Genomic DNA, 21,716 nt, shown 5'->3' on the forward strand with positions numbered 1-21,716 from the left:
AAATTACAACAAGCTTCTGATTTAAACTTAGCAAACCACTTGTGCTAGCTCCAAACACGGTTCTGTACTACGCTAACGCAAGCAGGTCAAACCCGAAACGCCGCCACAGATCACAGCTACACTTGATATCACACTGCAAAACAAAGCCAGACCGATCAGCGAGCCAGCTACTCTACTTTTAATTCGTCCTACACAGTCAGAAAGAGGTTTTTTCAAAACACCGCTTGTTCTTCGCAAGTCAGACCATCCACGCGCCTTTCTTTATTATGAGCCGGCTCCGAAACCTGCTTGCGACCGGGGACGCTCGCTAAGAGCTGCTCTCTTTTTCTCTTTTCTTCTCCTAGAAAGCAAGGCAGTGGGTAACCAGCACTGGCTGGGGAAACCGTTCGCGACCGAGAGAGATCATTTCGACAAATATTGTAACATCTTGCTCTACGGCAGTCTGGGTTCGCGCGTGTGTTAATTTGTTTGCGCGTCTCGCTTCGCATTGTTGCTTCTGTCGCGTGCTTTGTATTTCCAATGAACATAATCTGGACTTGTAAATGACCTGTCAAAGTTGTGAACTCTAACTTTTGCGCAAAGTCAATAACTCTTGACATGTTGATCTATGAAATAAGGTTTTGTTTGTAGTTGTAGTTTTGCTAGCAGCTAAGGCGTGCTTAATAGCAAGAAGGTGATTCTAATATTGCTGTGCATTACATCACCACTTATAAATTGTGTACACCAAACGTTTTGCATCAAAATATACAACTTTAAGCATCACTAGCTGACAAACCAAATGTTTATTGTATTTACACTAAAATACTACACAGACCGCTCTAGAAAACGCAGTTAGTTGAAGATCTATTGTATATTACATTCCTTCTTTTACAAAACTTTCCACTTAGGATTGGAATTATTGAAGAAACGCATTACAAAACATTGATAAATATCTTATGTGGAATTGTGTAGTTTGCTTGCATGAGAGGCCGCTACAGCATGACATTAAAACCGCCTTATTCTCACCATGGACGCATTTGTTTAACGATGGTAGGGTATCGATTTTTTGACGCATTGGTCACGCAAAACTTGAGCAAGCTTTATCGATCGTAGCGAGTACATATTACCAACTATGAAATCACCCCCATCTGTTACAAGAAACGAAGACAACGACCAACCGATTGCAAACGCAGCGGTTTTTGAATGCTTTCTTGCCTGAAAGCGAAATACTACTTGAAAAGTAAAGTAAAAGCGTATTACTAGGGTAATTTCTTAATGTTTATTATTGGTTATTAAAGCTATTTAAACACTACAAAAAGCAGTTTTTGTCAAAGTTTTCCACTAAAATCTACTTTATTACACTAATACGATACTTTACCTTACCGACATGTCTGAAAAGAATGTTATGAAATGAGTTAAAGGCGCCACAACCAACGAACAAATCAAATTTTGCAGATTAGGAAAAAGATATATTTTTCTTCAGTTTTCAAATTACATTATGTACAAAAGAATACACACAAAAACTATTTTTTGTACACAAATCATTCATTGTGTGGCGTTTTATTACGAAAAACATGTGAATATAACGTTCATTCAAAATCAGCATTATGCGGTAGCCCTTCCAAATACGTACAGTGTGTGACATTCGCCAAATCAACATACACATAGACACTGCTGTGCTATATGCGGGTACATTAAACATTAACAGGATATCAACACGATTTCGCAGTAACTAAATCTTATTTGGTAAGCGTGGATACTGCTTAGTTCAATAAATCAAATAAGCAAGCCAGTAACAGCTATTACAACGAATTTTGCCTATCACCCCCAAAAAACAGTAGCATTGGTAAGGAACACACAAAAAATGTTTACTAATATTGCCATACACAAACATTTTGGAATGTTGGTTGGTGAAGTTAAATTTAAAAAAAATGTTTTACAAAACAATTTACTGTACAAAACTGCTTTAATGAATTTTCAAAACAATAAAAAATGAATCAAACGATATAGTATAAAAGCATGTTTGCTACACATGTGGAAAGTGCATATATTTATTGCAAATGCATAAAGCTTGCAAAAATGCTCTTGGTAATCATTTACAGTTAACACATAAAACATTTCGATGTATATGCATACGAGCTTAGAACTGGTATTATGTATAAATGTTACTAGCGGTTTTGCAGTAAATCAACGCAATATTGCAATGTCAAAGTGGGTATTTGGTGACATCTGGTGGTGTATCTGAGTTGATTTTTTTTGCTTGTGAAGAAAATCACACTATTGCCAATTCATAAATGATGCATTGCTTTCAGGAAAAATGATCTATAAAAGTACAAAAAATACTAATCATTAAACCAAGATTCCATTGCTAAAATCTTGCGGCATATTTATTAACATTCAGTGGTTTAAATCACTGTACAAAATCCTGTAAAGGCCGTACTGACAATAAACCTCTATTTACATGGCAAATATTAGTGTCAAGCTATTTATAGGCAAAAATACAACTTCACAAAAAGCACACTAACTACTATAAAATTGACCTGTTATTTACGTAGGCAGGGCACCTTTCCATCCAGCCAGTAATTTCTTATGAAGACTTTCTGCCAAGTCCGCATACATTTTAAGATTTGCAACATTGTAAATCTCAAGCGGATCAGAATTATGCAAATATAGTTCCTTTCCATGCACCTGTGAATAAACATCAACAGAATTTTAGTTAGCAGGTTTATACTTTGAAATGTGTACATTTTAGTTTAACTATCTTTTTCTTAATGTACTTTGTATTGTGTGTGATTTTTGGAGCAATTCAATTATTATTTAGTACAGTGCTCTTCAACTTTTTTAGTGACACGGAACCCCCAAGGTGTTTTGTCAATCAAAACGCGGAATCCCCCATAAAATTATTTTGAATGAATGTAACTTAAGTAGGCTACATAAAAAAACATACATTTTTACGTAACACACCCCAAGCACATAACAAATGTTGACTTCAATTAAATTAAATGATTTACTGAAATGCATTGTGGTTATTTAGATTGGTCATTTGTACATTTATCTCACAATTCAGACAGAGAGTATCAAGACTTTGATTATTATGTCACAATTTATCAATGGTGCAACCAAGGTTAACTAGATTGTACAAGCGAGCATTGCGCAACAATGATGATTATGATTCATTCATGTTTAAATTGCTACACCAAACTGCTGCGAACCCCTGTGCAATCCCTAACGTTCGCGGAACTCATGTAAGGGTTGTACGGAAGCCCGGTTGAAGAGCACTGATTTAGTATTTATTGACCAAAGGGCAAGGCGTCTTAGTGAAACACAACATAAAACTACAAAAAATTGAAAGTTAAATTAAAATTTTTAATTTAAAACAAACATATATGGATAATAAAAGTTAACACAACGAAAATGGAAAAAGTGCAACATTCATTACCTCTGTGAAATTGGCTTTGAAATTTGTGGGATCGAACCCCACCCATTCTGTGTATCTGTATCTGTTAGTGCGCATCGTATAACCCATAATCTTAATATCTTTCAGACTTGGAAGGTCAGTGTTCATCTGTGGGTAGTCAGAAGGTCTTGGATATTGACTAAATACTGCATCTTTCCATGTAATTTCTGCAAAAAAAGAACAAAATTACAGAAACAAATTTTTTGAAACCAATACCAGAACATTAAAAGAAAATAGATATGAATTCATGCTAACATTTTTTGAATAACTTATCGTGGCACACAACTTAGTACAACTAGTAAACATAGCTAATCTAAGTTACTGGTACAATGATGTTTTGATTTTATTACATGGTGCATTGGTATTCCCTATTAAATTAGAAATAGAGTTAGATAGACTTGTTTTGTCAATATTTTTTTTGTTGACTCACCTCTCTTCTTACCAGCATGAATCAGCAACTTGACAAAGCTTGACCCTTCTGTGCAAAAATCAACCTAAAAAATTGTTGTTGAAATACTGGGAAAAATCATTGTATGTATTTCTAAAAATATCTAGCGAAACGATAAAAAAGTGTTGGTGTATTTTTGTCAAATATTTAGCCCATACCTGAAAGCACAGTTCACTAGTAAAGACACACAGCAATTTAAGTAATTAAAATACACAACATTACTTCAACTATTACTTCTTTTTATTCAAAAGTATTGTAATGATTGGTTTAGTTTACCCGAACCAATAAACCAAATTCTTACTTTGAATGGATTATCGGGGCAATATGGTGGAACTTCAATTCCAGCTAATTCACTGAGTGTTGGAAAAAGATCAACTGTTTCCACTAAAGCATCTGTCTGCAAACCTACAACAGGAAATAATACAAAACAATGCTGGATTAAATGAAACCAGCAATGACTGGTCACCACAATCAAACTTTATGAGGGCATGAGTTTGTTTGGTTGGTTTGTTATTACAGCGCAAGATGCACACAATCATGTCTTGTAAACAATTGTATTTGGTTCAAATGTGATATTCTTAGCAAGTTTAAAAGTATAAGTTGGTAGGAAAAAACGAAATAATTACCATTGAATAAAATTTGCAAGATTTTCATACACATATAAATTTGAAAAAAACAGACATTTATTTCACTACATTTTTTACATTGGTGTTTACAAGGTTGTGAGTTCTAATCCTGACTCTGCCAATTGCAAGAAACTTAAGCAATATTGCTTCAACCCAGTGGACCCTAATGGGTTGAAACAAATTTACCTCACCAACCTCCTTACTCAAAAAAATTATTCAAAGGATTTGCAGCATAAACAGGCAATTCGACGACAGATACATTGTAAGCATAATGTATTTAGGCAGTGCCCGCCCAACCAGAAGAAAAACAAAAACAAACAAAGAAGTTTATAAATCAGGTTATGAAAACTTTTAAAAAATCTCATGAAAATTAGATTTACCTTTTTCGGTTCGTGATTGTGAAGTTTCAAGTGCATCCATATACTGAAACTTTTGCTGCTTTGATTTTTGTTTGTCTGTGACATGTGGCACATGAACAAGCATAGGTACTCTAGTGACCACTTCAAAGTTTTCATATTTGCACCAGTCACCGTGTTCACCAAGGCTCCAACCTGGATGTACTTAGCTAATTAGTTTGAGTTGAATTTATTTCGCTTGGTAAAAGACAATAGTAAGACAATTGTACTAAAACAATTACCAAGTCGGAAATAGCTGCGCAAATTAAAACATTATGGAGTGCAAAAAGTGTTGGGCACAATTGGTGTATAATGGCACAATGCGCTGCAGCTACACCGTATTAATTTCTGTTACAAAGCTTTTCACACAGATTCTTCAAAGTAGAATGTCTCTGTACAGACTAAATCTTACCATGATCTCCTATCAAAGTAACAATAGTGTTGTCAGCAAATCCAGATGCTTCAAGTTGTTTTAAGACTTTTCCAACCATTGCATCGGTGTAAGTAACTGATGCGTAATAATGTTGTCGAATTTTGCGCTTCAAAAACCAAAGAACAAAAACATCAGTTTATTTTTGTTGCCAAAAAATATAACATCATATAACTGTTTTGACAGTAAGCATACAACTGTAAAGGCATTTTAAGAGCAACTTTTTAGGCAATTTTGTCAGAGTGGTTATCTTACATTCAGATTTCTTGCATTCGAAACCTTTTTCATATTTAATTAATAAAACTAGCTGAAAGTTCGGGCTTTAACACACAAAATGGTATTTTGAAATACAATACAGCTAAAGATATCACTGCTTTCAAATAAAGTCATTGTGAAAGAACATATTTTATTGTTGTTGTTATGTCCATCACAACGTACAAGAAACAAATAAAAAACATAATAAAATTTAGTACAGAAATATAACTGACCTGAAAGTCCCATGGAATCGGACCAAATGGAAAACTTAAATTCAGTGACTTGACATCTTCACGAAGTAGCAGCCTTGGCCATGAAGAATAGGCAACTAGGGGTAAATCTGGGGGTATTTCTGGGTTTGGGGCAAGATCAATCTCTTCAATGGGGTAAAGATCCAGATATTCTTTTGGAAATTTGAATGGAATATGTGGCTTGTGGAAACCAACAGCCAGAAAAAAAGGCTAAAAAAGATTGTTAAATAAAAAAATTTTAACAAACAAACACATGCTGGTTTTTTGTTTCTGGGCAATGTTTAAGTGTGCAATGCATAGTTCTGTACAATAAAGTAACAAATATTAATAGGTTACCTGGGTTTCACTGGGCTTACTAAAGTTCTTTAGCATCTCAATGGCATGTTCAGCACTTTGTATGTCAGGCAGAGACCCACCAGGTTGAGTTTTAACATCTACAGGACAAAGCAGGTTCATATGCAGGTCGCCATCAGGTCCAGGACAAACCTAAACATTATTTTTTTTCAAACAAAGTGCACTTTTCACATTTCAGCAGATGTTTGCATAAAGTAATAGTACAATGGCCACTTTGATAAGTTTCTACATATATGCAGAAAAATTCCATATGGTATAGTCTTTTTTTAAAGGTCTAGCAAATGCCCACTTCAGGGTTAAATCAACTTCAAGTAAATAATGGTTTAATGCAGTGGTTCTCAAACTTTTTACACTGTGTTGAAGGTTTTATAATCACACATGGGAAGTTTTACTACGAGAATGTCTTTATCAACACATCACTGTTACAGTGCGTCAGTTTGCTGTACAGTAAAACCCTAAAGTTGTTGTTAGCTAGTGGCTCAAGGCACCATAAACTATTTAACCATTTCATGCTTTTTGTGTCAAAAAACACATTCATACAAGTATATAATTGCAAATGTTGTGCCAATTCTAAATTAAATTGTCTTGTGAGTTATTATGCTAAACAGAAGTGATGGGAAAGTTTTATGATATGAATAAAATCATCCCCAGTTGGGTTGCGTCTTTGTACCCCCTTTAAAAGTGATTGGCGACCCCCAGGTTGTGAAACACTGGATTCATGTTTTTTTTAAGTTTAAGTACCTTTGCCATTTTGTATTTTTGAGTTGGTGGATGAAACACAGGAGTTGACCAAGACAGAGGGTAATCGTCAGTAAAATTGGAAGGTATTCCTGTAATAAGTAAACACTTCAATTGGAGTGTCACTAGAATAAAACGTTTTCAAATAAATAATCAATAATTAAATGCTTGTCTGTCCTAAACCATATTGCATTTTACATTTATTTCGAATTACACTTACGAACAGATCTGTGTCTAGTGTTCAAAATAACCAATAGCTATGGCAAAAGAATAGACAATGCAAACCTGGATGAAACACTTTTCCAATGCTGTAAGTAAAATATCCATTATCTTTAAAATGTTGAGGCAAAGTCGTGTAGTTTCCAGCATGTGTTCTCCAATACGAACCAAAGTCATACAACCTAGTTGTATCTGGTCGCCGACTTGTAAGAAAAGATGTCCGGCTTGGACCACAAACAGTTTGCTGTAGAAGTTGCAATACAGCATGTAAATCATGTTTAAGGCAATGAAAACTTGTTGTTGATACATCATAACATCATAATTTTGCAGGCAACAAAATGACAGCTGCCTATTTCAATATAAACTCGGAAAAAAAACTTTTTAAATAGAAAAAAGGCAAAATCGATTCCCCATCTGCAAGCGTCAATGTAAATAGGTGTTATTACTCTATGAAAAAAATACCTGAACATGTGCATTGTTGAATTGTAAGCTTACAGAAGCCAGGTTATCAATATTGGGTGACAATACTTTGGGGTAGTCATAGCAACCAAGGGCAGGTCGAAGGTCATCGATAACCAGAAACAAAACGTTGGGCTTACCTTAGAAACAAACTTGTTATCTAAGACATCTATTTTTAATTATTACCATTATAGCACTAAGAAAAAATACTTACCCGTTTTGGCATTACAATGTTTGAAACAGACAATCAACAATATGAACTTCCATAACATGTTGAGTTGAATCTTTAAATTTTAAAAATCAGTGAATCACCGGTTTTACAAAAACATTAGTTTGCTGAAAATCAAACTTTATAATTTCACAAACTGCGTCAGAAAAAAATATTTCTGGCTCAGCAGTTTCAAAACGGGAAAGTCCCTATTTTCAAACCATTTGGCTTTTTGTCGCAACCAGGGTAGGGATAAGCATTTTTTATTACACGCTAAACTAAGCAACGGCTATTACTGTAATGGCTAGTAATCTAACGAGTGTGGTTTATATATAATCCGCATAAAGGCGTAAAACTGTACACTTGTGCCTTGCGCTCTCGCTTAATTTCTGCGCACAGACAGCGTCCACTCACCCCATGGTATAAAGCAGGGGTGGCCAGACCTGCATGCTCGAGCCGCATCTCACAAAACTTAGTTTTAAAAAACCGCAACGCAAAAAATCAAAAACGAATTTATTCACTCGGAATGAAGTCTATACGGCTATAAAGCATATTGCTAAAGCAGGTTCAGGGACACAGAGTAGGCCTACTTACAAATTCTAATTAACGGGAAATGTTGTACAACCAGGCATGATTGTCGAACATCACATTGTTTCACAATTTAATTTCCTCGCGAGCTTTGAGCTGGCAAGTCGAAACAAAGAGATTTTGTAAAAAAATTGTGGCAAACATTTCACTAAGCATTATCATAATCTCTACAAATACCTCTCAACATGTTTTAGCAATAAGCAAAATATGGTTGACTACTATAGCCTATATCAACAGGTTATACCACAGTTACAGTTTGTACCAGCGCCCTCTGCTGCTTTTGATGTATGCCAGTGGTTCTCAAACTTGTTTTTGTTGAGACGCCTCTGGAAAAGTTTTTTGGACTTGCGACGCACCAGTAAATAAAAGTTAATGAGGAAACTTATTATTAAAGTGGGGTTATTGATACAACAACAAAAAGTTACGAAACGGAACTATTCTGCGACGCCCTTGGAAAATTGAAACGACGCACAGTTTGAGAACTGATGTAGGCTATTAAATGTTTCGGGGGTTTTACCTTAATAACCCAGATAGATTTATTACAGACTTATATTGGAGAAGATTAACGAGTTTTGATTTTCGTCAACGATGAAACCGAAATAATTTAAAAAAAAAACGGAGAGTTAAATCAACCATTGCTGGCGAGTTTACCAAAGCGTCTGTCTCTTCATATTAGGGCCGTTAACTTTTCATTGCAAAAATCCGATACGATATTTTTAATGTCAATGACAAAAACTGCTTTTTGTAGTGTTAAGTAGCTTTAAAAACCAGTAATAAACATTTGTTGGAAAAAACTCAGTAATACCCTTTTGGCTTAACTTGTAAACTAGTATTTCGCTCTCAGGCAAGAAAACAGAAAAACCGCTTTGTTTGCAATCAATCGGTTGGTCGTTGTCTTCAAATTCAATGCTTGTAAGATTTTAAGGACATTACCTTGATATGGAAAGAAGCGATGAAGCAAGAAAGCCGAATTGTCCCCACTGTTAAAACTTTTATGGTTACGTGATGAAACGTTGAAATAGAGATGTTTGTTTGATTTTTTAATACAGCGAATTTGCACTTTTAGATTCTGTTCCTATTGTCCCCGTAATGTTGTGGAGCATCGTGTATTGCAGTTATACATAAGCGCGTATAATATCGTACGAGTGACTGTGATTGCATGAACGTTTTATTTCGTCATCGTCACATTTCCAGTACTCGACCTCGATTGTCATTTTTTGCCATTTAACAACTTTTACCATCTGTGCAGTTACGTCATCGTCACTTTTCTCACTATATATGTTCATGTGTGTTGTAACGATACGAGAGACACTAACTTCTCTCTCACACGAGAGACTCTCTCACTTTACGTAAATATCTATTGTAGCCTATCTCTCTTAACTCAATAAACTAACTTTAAGGTTAAACGCCGTCTTCCTTATAGGACTAAGCTCAGACAAGCAGTAGCTCCGATAAGCAAGGACTTAGAGTGCAAACAGTTACAGCGAAAGATACTTCTGTAGTAGCAACCACGCACGTTGTGCGTTTTTCGAGTCAGTACAGTTCAAACTTCCTTTTTGTGGCTATACTAAAGTGGAAATATAGATTATCCTTGTCAAATCTTTTCAAATGTTGCAAATGTTTTAGTGACTTCAAGTGTTAATATCAGATGATAAAAGAGCTCAAGTTTGGCTCCTAAATTGCATGTTATACAGCATTTTCTCTTTTAATTGCAATTTTATATCACTTTTTTTGTAAAAACAACTTCTTGTCAGGCAAAACTGTGTTCCTACATTTACAACCTTTACATACAACTACAATGACATTCCAATAATACTGTTACGGTACAAGTTTCCATCAAGGAATAGTTTAAAATTACCCACATACAACAGAAAATAATTAAATGATGCTTCATCTACGCTACAGTGCTTTATGGAGAGAAGTCACTTAATTTTAGCCGAAATACGCATATTAAAGCTGCAATTTATACAAAGTTATCTCAGATAACAAGAATAATAGTCCATTTATTCATAAAATACTTTTAGAGCACAAAATTGCACCCCAAACAAATGCGAAGCTTGCCGATAAATGTTTTTTGCTATTGTCTCCAGCATAAACCAACGCATTGTATGACCGGAAGGTGCTGCCACCTAGCGGAATTTTTGATTCGACTGAACAACCCCATTGCCACAAAAAGTCATAAATGATGTGTTGCTTTCAGGAAATATGATCTATAAAAGTACAAAAAATACCAAACATTAAACCATGATTCCATTGCTAAAATCTTGCAGCATATTTATTTGCATTCAGTGGTTTAAATCACTGTACAAAGTCCTGTAAAGGCCGTACTGACAATAAACCTCTATTTACAGGGCAAATATTTGTGTCAAGCTATTAACAGGCATGAAATAACTTCACAAAAAGTGTGCTACTATAGAACAAACCTGTTATTTAGGCAGGCAGGGCACCTTTCCATCCATCCAGTAATTTCTTATGAAGACTTTCTGCCAAGTCCGCATACATTTTAAGATTGGCAACATTGTAAATTTCAAGTGGGTCAGAATTATGCAGATATAGTTCCTTTCCATGCACCTGTGAATAAGTTCCAACCAAATATTTGTTGGCAGGTTTAGGCTGTGAAATGTGTACACTTTAGTTAAGTTATACGGTTCTTAACTTACTTTAAATTTTGTGAAATTTTTGGAGCATTTCAATTAATATTAAGTTTTTATTTACCGAAGGGCAAGGTTTCTTCTTAAAAAACACTGTAATACTACAAAAAATTGAAATATAAAATATATTTTTTATTCAAACAAACATATGGATAATAAAAGTTAAAACAACAAAAATGGAAAAAGTGCAACATTCATTACCTCTGAGAAATTGGCTTTGAAATTTGTGGGATCAAACCCAACCCATTCTGTGTATCTGTATCTGTTAGTGCGCATTGTATAACCCATTAAGTGGAACTTCAATTCCAGCTAATTCACTGAGTGTTGAAAAAAGATCAACTGCTTCCACTAAAGCATCTGTCTGCAATCCTATGACAGGAAATAATATTAAGCAATGTGTAAATTAAGTGCAACAGCAATGACTGGTCACCAAATTATTAGTATTTTATTAAAACCAAATATTTTCAGAAAGTTTAAACGTAGTGAAAAGTTTAGTGAAAAATTGCCTATAAAAAAATTTGCAAGATTTTCATACATATACTGGTTTGGCACAACATACATTTATTTCAATATTTTTTGGATCATTGTTCACAAGGTAATGAGTTCTAATCATGTCTTTGTCACTTGTGCCTCTATGAGAAAAACCCAATGGGTAAAAACACACAGGTGTCAGCAACTCCATCACTTGAAAAAGCTGTTTTAAAAACAATTCAACAAACTTACAATATAAACAAGCAGTTGGATGGCATACTTAAAGTAAGCATAACCCATTTAGGCCTTGCCTGCCCATTCTAGATAAAAATAAAACAACAAATTTTATAAATTGGACTCCCGAAAAAGTAAAAAAATCATATAAAATTTCATGGAAAATCTGATTTACCTATTTCCGTTCCTGATTGTGAAATTTCAAGAGCATCCATATACTGAAACTTCCGCTGCTTTAAGTTTTGTTTGTCTGTAACATGTGGCACATGGACAAGCATGGGTATTCTGGTGACAACTTCAAAGTTTTCATATTTGCACCAGTCACCGTGTTCACCAAGGCTCCAACCTGTATGTAATTAGCTAGTTAGTTTTCGCTTGGTAAAAGACAATAGTAACACAATAAAAACGAATCACCAAGCAAGCTGCGCAACGTTAAAACATTATGGAGTGCAAAAAAGTGTCAGGCACAATTGGTGGATAATGAAACAATGCACTGCAGCTACACCATTATTTTCTGTTCAAAAGCTTTTTGCACAGATTCCTCCAAAATAATCTTACCATGATCTCCTATCAAAGTAACAATAGTGTTGTCAGCAAATCCAGATGCTTCAAGTTGTTTTAAAACTTTTCCAACCATTGCATCGGTGTAAGTAACTGATGCGTAATAATGTTGTCGAATTTTGCGCTTCAAAGATAAAAACAAAGTGTAAGTGTTTCAGGCAAATTGGCCATTTGAAGTGGGTACCTTACATTTGAAATTCCTGCATCATAAACCTTTTTCATAAGTTGCTAAAAAAACTAAAAGTCCTAACTTTACCACTATTCTAAAATAAAATCAGTACTGTCTTGATGAATGTCCCAAAACTACGGTAGTGCTTAGAGCTTAAAAATCAAGGTATAGTAAAATATTGCAAATATTCAAAAATGTGGCAAAATCTAGCAAACAATTTAACTGACCTGAAAGTCCAATGGAATCGGAGCAAATGGAAAACTTAAATTCAGCGCCTTCACATCTTCACGAAGTAGTAGCCTTGGCCATGAAGAATAGGCAACCATGGGCATATCTGGGGGTATTTCTGGGTTTGGGGCAAGATAAATCTCATCAATAGGATAAAGATCAAGATATTCTTTTGGAAATTTGAATGGAACATGTGGCTTGTGGAAACCAACAGCCAGAAAAAAAGGCTAAAAAATGATTGTTAGTTTTATTAAAATAGAAGTCAAAAGTTACATTTGTTATGTTGAAAATGACTTTAATATAATCCCAAACAAATACATGCAAATTTTCTAGTTCTGGGGATGTTCAAGTGTGCAATGCAAGTTCTCCACAATATAGTAATGTATAATAATAGGTTACCTGGGTTTCACTGGACTTACTAAAGTTCTTTAGCATCTCAATGGCGTGTTCAGCACTTTGTATGTCAGGCAGAGACCCACCAGGTTGAGTTTTAACATCTACAGGACATAGAAGATTCATATGCAGATCACCATCAGGTCCAGGACAAACCTAAACATTATTTTAAATTTAACAAAGTGCACTTATAACATTTCAGTAGATGTGCACATAAAGTAATAGTACGATGACCACTTTGATGAGTTTCTATACATATGCAGAAAAAACATTTCTTGCTTTTGTGTCAAGAAACACTGGTTCACTGTTTCTTTGTAAGTTCACCAACCTTTTTCGATTTGTATTTTTGAGTTGGAGGATGAAATGCAGGAGCTGACCAAGATAAGGGATAATCATCAGTGAAATTTGAAGATATTTCTGTAATGATTAATTAATACAAACTTCAATTATATAATTGAATAATGATGTGTTACCAGATAAAAAACATTTTAAAACTAGAAGGGTGGCTTAGCACACATTGCCCTTGCACATACACTATTTTAAATTGGGTCCCATAACAGCCAATGTCTTTTGTAACCTTGGTGGTTTCTGCAAGCAGAAACTCATGGGTCCCAACACATGCAAAATTGTAAACAATGCATTTCAAGAGATTTAATTAATAATAGCTAAATAATCAACGATTTGCCGGAATGTTTGTATGTCATAAAGCATGTTGCAATTTACATTTATTTAGGCCACCATATTGGTAATTAAACATACAAACAGATCTGTGTCTAGTTTTCAAAATAACCAATAGCTGAGCGAAAAGAATAGACAATGCAAACTTGGATGAAAAACTTTTCCGATGCTGTAAGAAAAATATCCATTATCTTTAAAATGTTGTGGCAAAGTTGTGTAGTTTCCAGCATGTGTCCTCCAGTATGACCCAAAGTCATACAACCTAGTTGTATCTGGTCGCCGACTTGTAAGAAAAGATGTCCGGCTTGGGCCACAAACAGCTTGCTGCAACAATAGAAGTTGGAATTTTCAGATTTAAGGCAGTGATGTCATACAAAAGATGAAATAATAAAAGTTGCTGATTTAATGATCTTAATATAGCAGGCAACAAAATATATAGCATGTAAAAGATGACTGCCTATCTCAATCTGTTCTCAGAAACAACCGGTTGTTAAATAAGGTCATTGCAAACTTTGCTGCAAACACAAACAGTTTGCTACAAGAACAAAACGCGCAACTTACAACATGTAATTCATGTTTGAGGCAGTGGTGCCATATAAAAAATGAAAAAATAAATAAAAGTTTTGATTCAAAGATTATAATTTAGCATGAAACAAGATTTATATTATGTAAAAGACAGCTGCTTATTTTAATCCGACCTCAGAAACAACTATTGGTTAAATACAGTCACTGCAAAAATTCTTAACAATTTAAGAAAAATTCAATACCACATCTGCAAAAACAAGTGTCAATATATGTCAATGTAAATAGATATTTTTACTCTATGAAAAAATACCTGAACATGTGCATTGTTGAATTGTAAGCTTACAGAAGCCAGGTTGTCAATATTGGGTGACAATACTTTGGGGTAGTCATAGCAACCAAGGGCAGGTCGAAGGTCATCGATAACCAGAAACAAAACGTTGGGCTTACCTTAAAAACAAACTTGTTATCTAATATATGATCTATAGATTCTATTTGAATAAGACAAAAACAGACACTGCCCAAAATAGGCGAAATTAATATTTCTGTTTTTACAAAATAAAACATTACACTGACGCTGATCGTCTGCTGCTTTTTTAAATACATCTTGTATATTGTTATCTAATACATCTACTTGTATTGTATTTATCATAATTTGCGCAAACAAAAAATACTGACCCGTTTCGGCATTGCAACGTTGGAAACACACAATCAACAGTATAAACTTCCAAAACATGTTAAGTTGAGTCTTTATACTTCCCGATTTTACAAAAACAACACTTCGTTAAAAATCAAACTTTAAAATTTCACAAACTGCGTCAGAAAAAGTTGTTTCTGGTTCAGCAGCCAAGACTGAAAGCTTTCAAGCGGGAAAGTCCATATTTTTAAACTATTTGGCTTTTTGTCGCAAACCAGGGTAGGGATAAGAATTTTTATTACACGCTAAACTAAGCAACGGCTATTACTGTAATGGCTAGTAATGTAACGAGTGAGTTTTTTTATATAATCCGGATAAAGGCGTTAAACTGTACACCTGTGCCTTGCGCTCTCGCTTAATTTTTGCGCAAAGACAATTAAGGTCCACTCACAGCACATTACAAAGCATATACTTGAGTCACATCCAGAGTAATCACATATACATCGGAACTAACGGCGACAGGATATAATGCACAATCAAACATGATTTTGGCAAACCAGATGAATCACATTAACTGTTGCACAGTTTAATTTTCTCCCGAGCTATGCGCTGTGGCAGGACGAAACGAACAGATTTTGCAAAAAAAAAACTGTGGCACACATTTTACTAAATATTATCATAATCTCTAAATATACCCCTCGACATGTTTTTAGCAAGCAAAACTCGTAGAGCTTTTATGCAATATAAGTTCGAAGTAAACCTATTTATGCTGTGGTGAAACTCTCCAAACTTCTAATTGTCTACATCAAAAATAGCAGAGTGCCTGTTTCAGATATGGGCAACGACAATATATTGTTAATTGCTGAAAAAATGTCGAGGGAAATTTGTAGAAATTATGATAATACCTAGTGAAATGTTTGAGACTTTTTTTTTTCTTTACAAAATCTTTTTGTTTTGACTTGCCGGCTCATAGCCAGCAAGGTAATTACACTGTGCAACAATTAATGTGATTCATCTGGATCCCCAATCATTGTTTGATTGTGCATTATTTCCTGTCGCCGTTAATTAGCATGTGTATGTAAGTACTCTTTATGCTTTGTACTGTACTGTGAGTGGACGTTGTTTTTGCGCAGAAATTAAGCGAGAGCGCATGACACAGGTGTACAGTTTAACGCCTTTATCCGGATATATATAGAAAACCGTACTCGTTACATTACTAGCCGTCGCTTAGCTTGTAATAAAAAGGCTTATCCATTACCCTTGTTTGTGACAAAAAGATAAATGGTTGCAAAACAGGGACTTTCCCGATAGTAAACTTTCACTTATAGTTGCTGAACCAGAAACAATTTTGCAACGCAGTTTGTGAAATTTAACAGTTTGATTTTTAACAAAGTGTTGCTTTTGTAAAACCGGGTAGTTTGAAGATTCAACTCAACATGTTATGGAAGTTCATACTGTTGATAGTCTGTTTCCAACATTGTAGTGCCAAAACGGGTAAGTTTTTTTTGTTTGTGCTAACAATAGATGTCTTTAAAAACAAGTTTGTTTTTAAGGCAAGCCCAACGTTTTGTTTCTGATTATCGATGACCTTCGACCTGCCCTTGGTTGCTATGACTACCCCAAAGTATTGTCACCCAATATTAATAACCTGGCTTCTGTAAGCTTACAATTCAACAATGCACATGTTCAGGTAATTTTTTCATAGAGTAAAAATATTTTTTGCAGATGTGGTATTGAATTTTTCTTAATTTTGATCTATAAAAGTTTGCATTGGGTTTATTTAACAAATAGTTGTTTCTGAGATATGATTGAGATAGGCAGCCATCTTTTACATGCTATACATCTGGTTGCCTGCGGTAATAAGATCATTAAATCAACAACTTTTATTATTTTTATCTTTTGTGTGACAAATCTGTAAACTATTACTTCTATTGTTGCAGCAAGCTGTTTGTGCCCCAAGCCGGATATCTTTTCTTACAAGTCGGCGACCAGATACAACTAGGTTGTTTGACTTTGGTTCGTACTGGAGAACACATGCTGGAAACTACACAACTTTGCCTCAACATTTTAAAGATAATGGATATTTTACTTACAGCATCGGAAAAGTGTTTCATCCAGGTTTGCATTGTTTATTCTTTGATTATTTTGAACACTAGACACAGATCTGCTCATACGTTTAATTACAAATATGGTGGCCTATATAAATGCAAAATGTGACATGCCCTACAACATACAAGCGTTTTGGCAAATTATTCATTATTTTTTTTCAAAATGTTTTTAGTCTAGTAACACTTCATTTTTCAATTTACGTGTTTGTATTAATTACTGTTTACAGGAGTACCTTCCAATTTTACCGATGATTACCCTTTATCTTGGTCAGCTCCTGCGTTTCATCCTTCAACTGAAAAATACATGATGGCAAAGGTACTTACAAAGACTTACCAAGAAACAGTAAACCAGAAATGGTTAAATAGTTTATGGTGCCTTGAGCCACTAGCTAACAACAACTTTAGGGTTTTACTGTACAGCAAACTGACGCACTGTAACAGTGATGTGTTGATAAAGACATTCTCGTAGTAAAACTTCCTATGTGTGATTGTAAAGGGGTCACATACTCTGGCCTCTAAGGGGGTCCCCGAGTAAAAAAGTTTAAAAACCACTGCAGAAAACCATTGTTTCCTCTTTGAAGTTGATTTAACCCCGAAGTGTGCATCTTTGCTAGACCTTTCAAAAGGACTATAGCTTATGACATTTTCTGCATATATAATTATATAAACTTATCAAAGCAGTCATTGTATTGAGTAATTTACTTTATGTACACATGTACTGAAATGTGAAAAGTGCACTTTGTTTGATTAAAAATAATGTTTAGGTTTGTCCTGGGCCTGATGGTGATCTGCATATGAATCTACTTTGTCCTGTAGATGTTAAAAATCAACCTGGTGGGTCTCTGCCTGACATACAAAGTGCTCAACATGCCATTGAGATGCTAAAGAACTTTAGTAAGCCCAGTGAAACCCAGGTAACCTATTCATATGTATTACTTTATTTTACAGAACTTGCATTGCACACTTAAACATTGCCCAGAAACAAAAAAACAGCATGTGTTTGTTTGGGATTATATTAAAGTCAATTTCAACAAAAAAAATATAACTTTTGAATCCTATTTTAACAAACCTGTCTTTTTTACTAGTTTTTTTTTTACATAAAAATCATTTTTAGCCTTTTTTTCTGGCTGTTGGTTTCCACAAGCCACATGCTCCATTCAAATTTCCAAAAGAATATCTTGATCTTTACCCCATTGAAGAGATTGACCTTGCCCCAAACCCAGAAATACCCCCAGATATGCCCCTAGTTGCCTATTCTTCATGGCCAAGGCTGCTACTCCGCGAAGATGTGAAGGCGCTGAATTTAAGTTTTCCATTTGGTCCGATTCCATGGGACTTTCAGGTCAGTTATATTTCTGTACTAAATTCATTTACATTTTCTGTTATTTGTCTCTTGTACATTGTGATGGACATTACAACAACAAAAAACAAAATATATTTTTTTGCAATGTCTTTATATTTATATGAATATATTTTATATAAGGCAATAAGCTCTATTGTACTTCAACAAAGGATTCGGAATGTAAAATACTTGCACTGGCCAATGTGCTCTTAAATTGCTTTGATACAATTGTATGTTTTACTATCGATAAAGTTTTATGATAAACACATTTTTTGGCAACATATATAAATGTGTCTTTTTGTTGTGTTATCCTTGCAGCGCAAAATTCGACAACATTATTATGCATCAGTAACTTACACCGATGCAATGGTTGGAAAAGTCTTAAAACAACTTGAAGCATCTGGATTTGCTGACAACACTATTGTTACTTTGATAGGAGATCATGGTAAGATTCAGCCTTTACTTTAAGACATTCTTTTTATACCCAACCTGTACAGCTTTTTTGTAAAATATGAAAACATCCAGGTTGGAGCCTTGGTGAACACGGTGACTGGTGCAAAAATGAAAACTTTGAAGTTGTTACTAGAACACCCATGCTTGTTCATGTGCCACATGTCACAGAGAAACAGAAATCCAAGCAGAAAAAGTTTCAGTATATGGATGCACTTAAAACTTCACTGTCAAAAAACGAAAAAGGTAAATCTAGTTGTTTCCATAACTTAATTTATAAACTTCTTTGTTTGTTTTTATTTTTCTTCTGGTTGGGCCGGCACTGCCTAAATACATTATGCTTACAATGTATCTGTCGTCGAATTACCTGTTTATATTGCAAGCCCTTTGAATGGTTTTTTCGAGTGAGGAGGTTGGTGACTTAAATTTGTTTTAACCCATTAGGGTCCACTGGGTTGAAGCAATACTGCTTAAGTTTATTGCAAGTGGCCAAGACAGGATTATAACTCACAACCATGTGAACACCAATGTAAAAAATGTAGTGAAATAAATCTGTTTTTTTAATCTGTAATCTGAATACATTTCTTTACAAGACATGATTGTGTACATATTGTGCTGTAATAACAAACCAATAAAATCGTGCCCTCATATAGTTTTATTGTGGTGACCAGTCATTGCTGGTTGTATTTAAATCCAACAATGCTTCGTATTGTTTCCTGTTGTAGGATTGCAGACAGATGCTTTAGTGGAAACAGTTGATCTTTTTCCAACACTCAGTGAATTAGCTGGAATAGAAGTTCCACCATATTTAGTTCCCACACATAAGTGTAAAATAATGTGAAAATTAGTTTGGCTCCACAAAACCGCAGTGTCATCATTCAATGGGGGGAAACAAGAATTATTATATTGAAGTTAATAAACAACAACTAAATTTTCAGATTGATTTTTGCACGGAAGGGTCAAGCTTTGTCAAGTTGCTGCATCATGCTGGAACGAAGAAAGGTGAGTCAGCAATAAAAATATTGTCAAAAAGTTGCAAACTAGATGTTTAATTTAATGATAGCATCGATTTATAATGTAATAGAATCAAAGTATCATTGTACAACATAACTTATAATATTTGAACCTACTAAACTTGTATGACACAACAAAGTTATCTAAACAAAAAAAATATTTTTTGGTTTGATATTATACATAATATTTCCTTCAAATTATATACATCCTATATTGTTTTTGTGTTTGTTCACAAGCATTTGTTTCTGTAATTTTGTTCATTTTTTGCAGAAATTACATGGAAAGATGCAGTGTTTAGTCAATATCCGAGACCTTCTGACTACCCCCAGTGGAACAGTAATCTTCCAAGTCTGAAAGATATTAAGATAATGGGTTATACGATGCGCACTAACAGATACAGATACACAGAATGGGTTGGGTTCGATCCCACAAACTTTAAAGCCAATTTCACAGAGGTAATGAATGTTGCACCTGTTTTCCTTTTCGTTGTGTTAACTTTTATTATCCATATCTTTGTTTGAGATGAAAATTTGTGTTTTAACTTTCAATTTTTTGTAGTTTTATGTTGTTTTTTGGTAAGACGCCTTTTGGTCAATAAATACTTAATATTAATTGAATTGCTCCAAAAATCACACACAATGCAAAGTACATTGGGAACAAGATAGTTTAACTAAAATGTACACATTCCACAGCCTAAACCTGCTAATGAAAATTCTGTTGGTATTTATTCACAGGTGCATGCAAAAGAACTATATCTGCGTAATTCTGATCCGCTTGAGATTTACAATGTTGCAAACCTTAAAATGTATGCGGACTTGGCAGAAAGTCTTCATCAGAAACTACTGGCTGGATGGAAAGGTTCCCTGCCTGTTTAAATAACAGGTTTGTTCTATAGTAGCACACTTTTTGTGAAGTTGTTTCATGCCTAACAAATGCTTGACAATAATATTTGCCATGTAAATAGAGGTTTATTGTCAGATACGGCCAGTGGTGGGATTCAATTTTTTTGTCAGCCGGTTCTATCACAAAAGTCCTATTTTTCAGCCGGTTCTGTTACAAAAACTCCATTGACAGTAACCAGTAACGCTAAGCAGTTTGCTGATCTCCTTAAATTTTGTGAGACGGTTCTATAGAACCGGTGCGAACCCGCTGAATCCCACCACTGGGTACAGACTTGACCGGATTTTGTACAGTGATTTAAACTACTGAATGTAAGTAATAAAGGTGCAAATTTTAGCAATACAATCATACTTTAATATTTAGTATTTTTTGTTCTTTTAAAGATCATATTTCCTAAAAGCAATGCATCATTTATGACTTTTGTGGCTATTGTGTTATTTTTCGCAAGTTAAAAAAACATCTTAACCCAGATACACCACCAGATGTCGCCAAATACTCACTTTGACATTGCAGTATTGTGTTGTGTTGCTGCAGAACCGCTAGTAACATTTATAACTGTAACTATTTCTAAGCTCGTATGTATACACATCGAAATCTTTCCTATGTTAACTGTAAATGTTTACAAAAGCACTTTTCCAAGCTTTATGCACTTACAATAAATATATGCACTTTCCACATGTGTAGCAAGAAAATGTAGCAAGAAAATGTAGCAATAGTTACTTACTTTAAGCCTGTTTTGCTCGACTATCAAATTTGTAGCTGCACAGATGCTAAAAATAGACTTAAAAGGCATATGATTAAAAGCTATACATTGTCTAACGTGAAATTTAACGTATTAAGTTTAGGTAACGTCCCAACGTGCACAGTACCGTAAAGAATTCAGTTATCAGAGTTTGACTTCAGCTTACAAACAGTTAAATTACACGTCACATTGCAGCCTTTTCCGAAAAA

The 21,716-nt window shown here is 34.5% G+C and overlaps 2 protein-coding genes and 1 pseudogene across 4 annotated transcripts; 1 reads left to right on the forward strand and 2 right to left on the reverse strand.

The window, feature by feature from the left end:
* Positions 1–1,523: 1,523 nt before the first annotated feature.
* On the reverse strand, positions 1,524–7,988 carry LOC145238963 (iduronate 2-sulfatase-like). 2 transcript variants are annotated; one of them, XM_080102257.1, is made up of 13 exons: positions 7,826–7,988; positions 7,615–7,751; positions 7,219–7,396; positions 6,937–7,025; positions 6,178–6,327; positions 5,824–6,051; positions 5,318–5,444; positions 4,891–5,061; positions 4,186–4,289; positions 3,867–3,930; positions 3,419–3,603; positions 2,520–2,667; positions 1,524–2,220 (listed from the first exon to the last, which is right to left on the reverse strand). In XM_080102257.1, the coding sequence occupies exons 1-12, from the start codon at positions 7,881–7,883 to the stop codon at positions 2,527–2,529; spliced, it is 1,632 nt and encodes a 543-aa protein (XP_079958383.1). In that variant the 5' UTR covers positions 7,884–7,988; the 3' UTR covers positions 1,524–2,220; positions 2,520–2,526. The 2 variants fall into 2 exon arrangements, with proteins under 2 accessions (XP_079958383.1, XP_079958382.1); XM_080102256.1 differs by having other exon boundaries at positions 1,524–2,301.
* A 2,010-nt stretch (positions 7,989–9,998) lies between these two features.
* LOC145202675 (iduronate 2-sulfatase-like) lies at positions 9,999–15,791 on the reverse strand (annotated as a pseudogene). The gene is made up of 11 exons (XR_013853319.1): positions 14,993–15,791; positions 14,628–14,764; positions 13,939–14,116; positions 13,443–13,531; positions 13,121–13,270; positions 12,721–12,948; positions 12,322–12,448; positions 11,939–12,109; positions 11,260–11,427; positions 10,831–10,978; positions 9,999–10,617 (listed from the first exon to the last, which is right to left on the reverse strand). The product of XR_013853319.1 is annotated as an iduronate 2-sulfatase-like (transcript).
* Positions 15,792–15,977: 186 nt separating this feature from the next.
* On the forward strand, positions 15,978–21,438 carry LOC145202677 (iduronate 2-sulfatase-like). The gene is made up of 12 exons (XM_080075690.1): positions 15,978–16,445; positions 16,505–16,641; positions 16,892–17,069; positions 17,287–17,375; positions 17,824–17,973; positions 18,174–18,401; positions 18,720–18,846; positions 18,927–19,097; positions 19,577–19,672; positions 19,779–19,853; positions 20,136–20,320; positions 20,600–21,438. The coding sequence occupies exons 1-12, from the start codon at positions 16,388–16,390 to the stop codon at positions 20,738–20,740; spliced, it is 1,635 nt and encodes a 544-aa protein (XP_079931816.1). The 5' UTR covers positions 15,978–16,387; the 3' UTR covers positions 20,741–21,438.
* The last annotated feature ends 278 nt before the right edge of the window (positions 21,439–21,716 follow it).

This window comes from Phallusia mammillata, chromosome 7, assembly GCF_965637545.1.
Source record: "Phallusia mammillata chromosome 7, kaPhaMamm4.hap1.1, whole genome shotgun sequence".
In the NCBI taxonomy this organism is placed as follows: Eukaryota; Metazoa; Chordata; class Ascidiacea; order Phlebobranchia; family Ascidiidae; genus Phallusia; species Phallusia mammillata.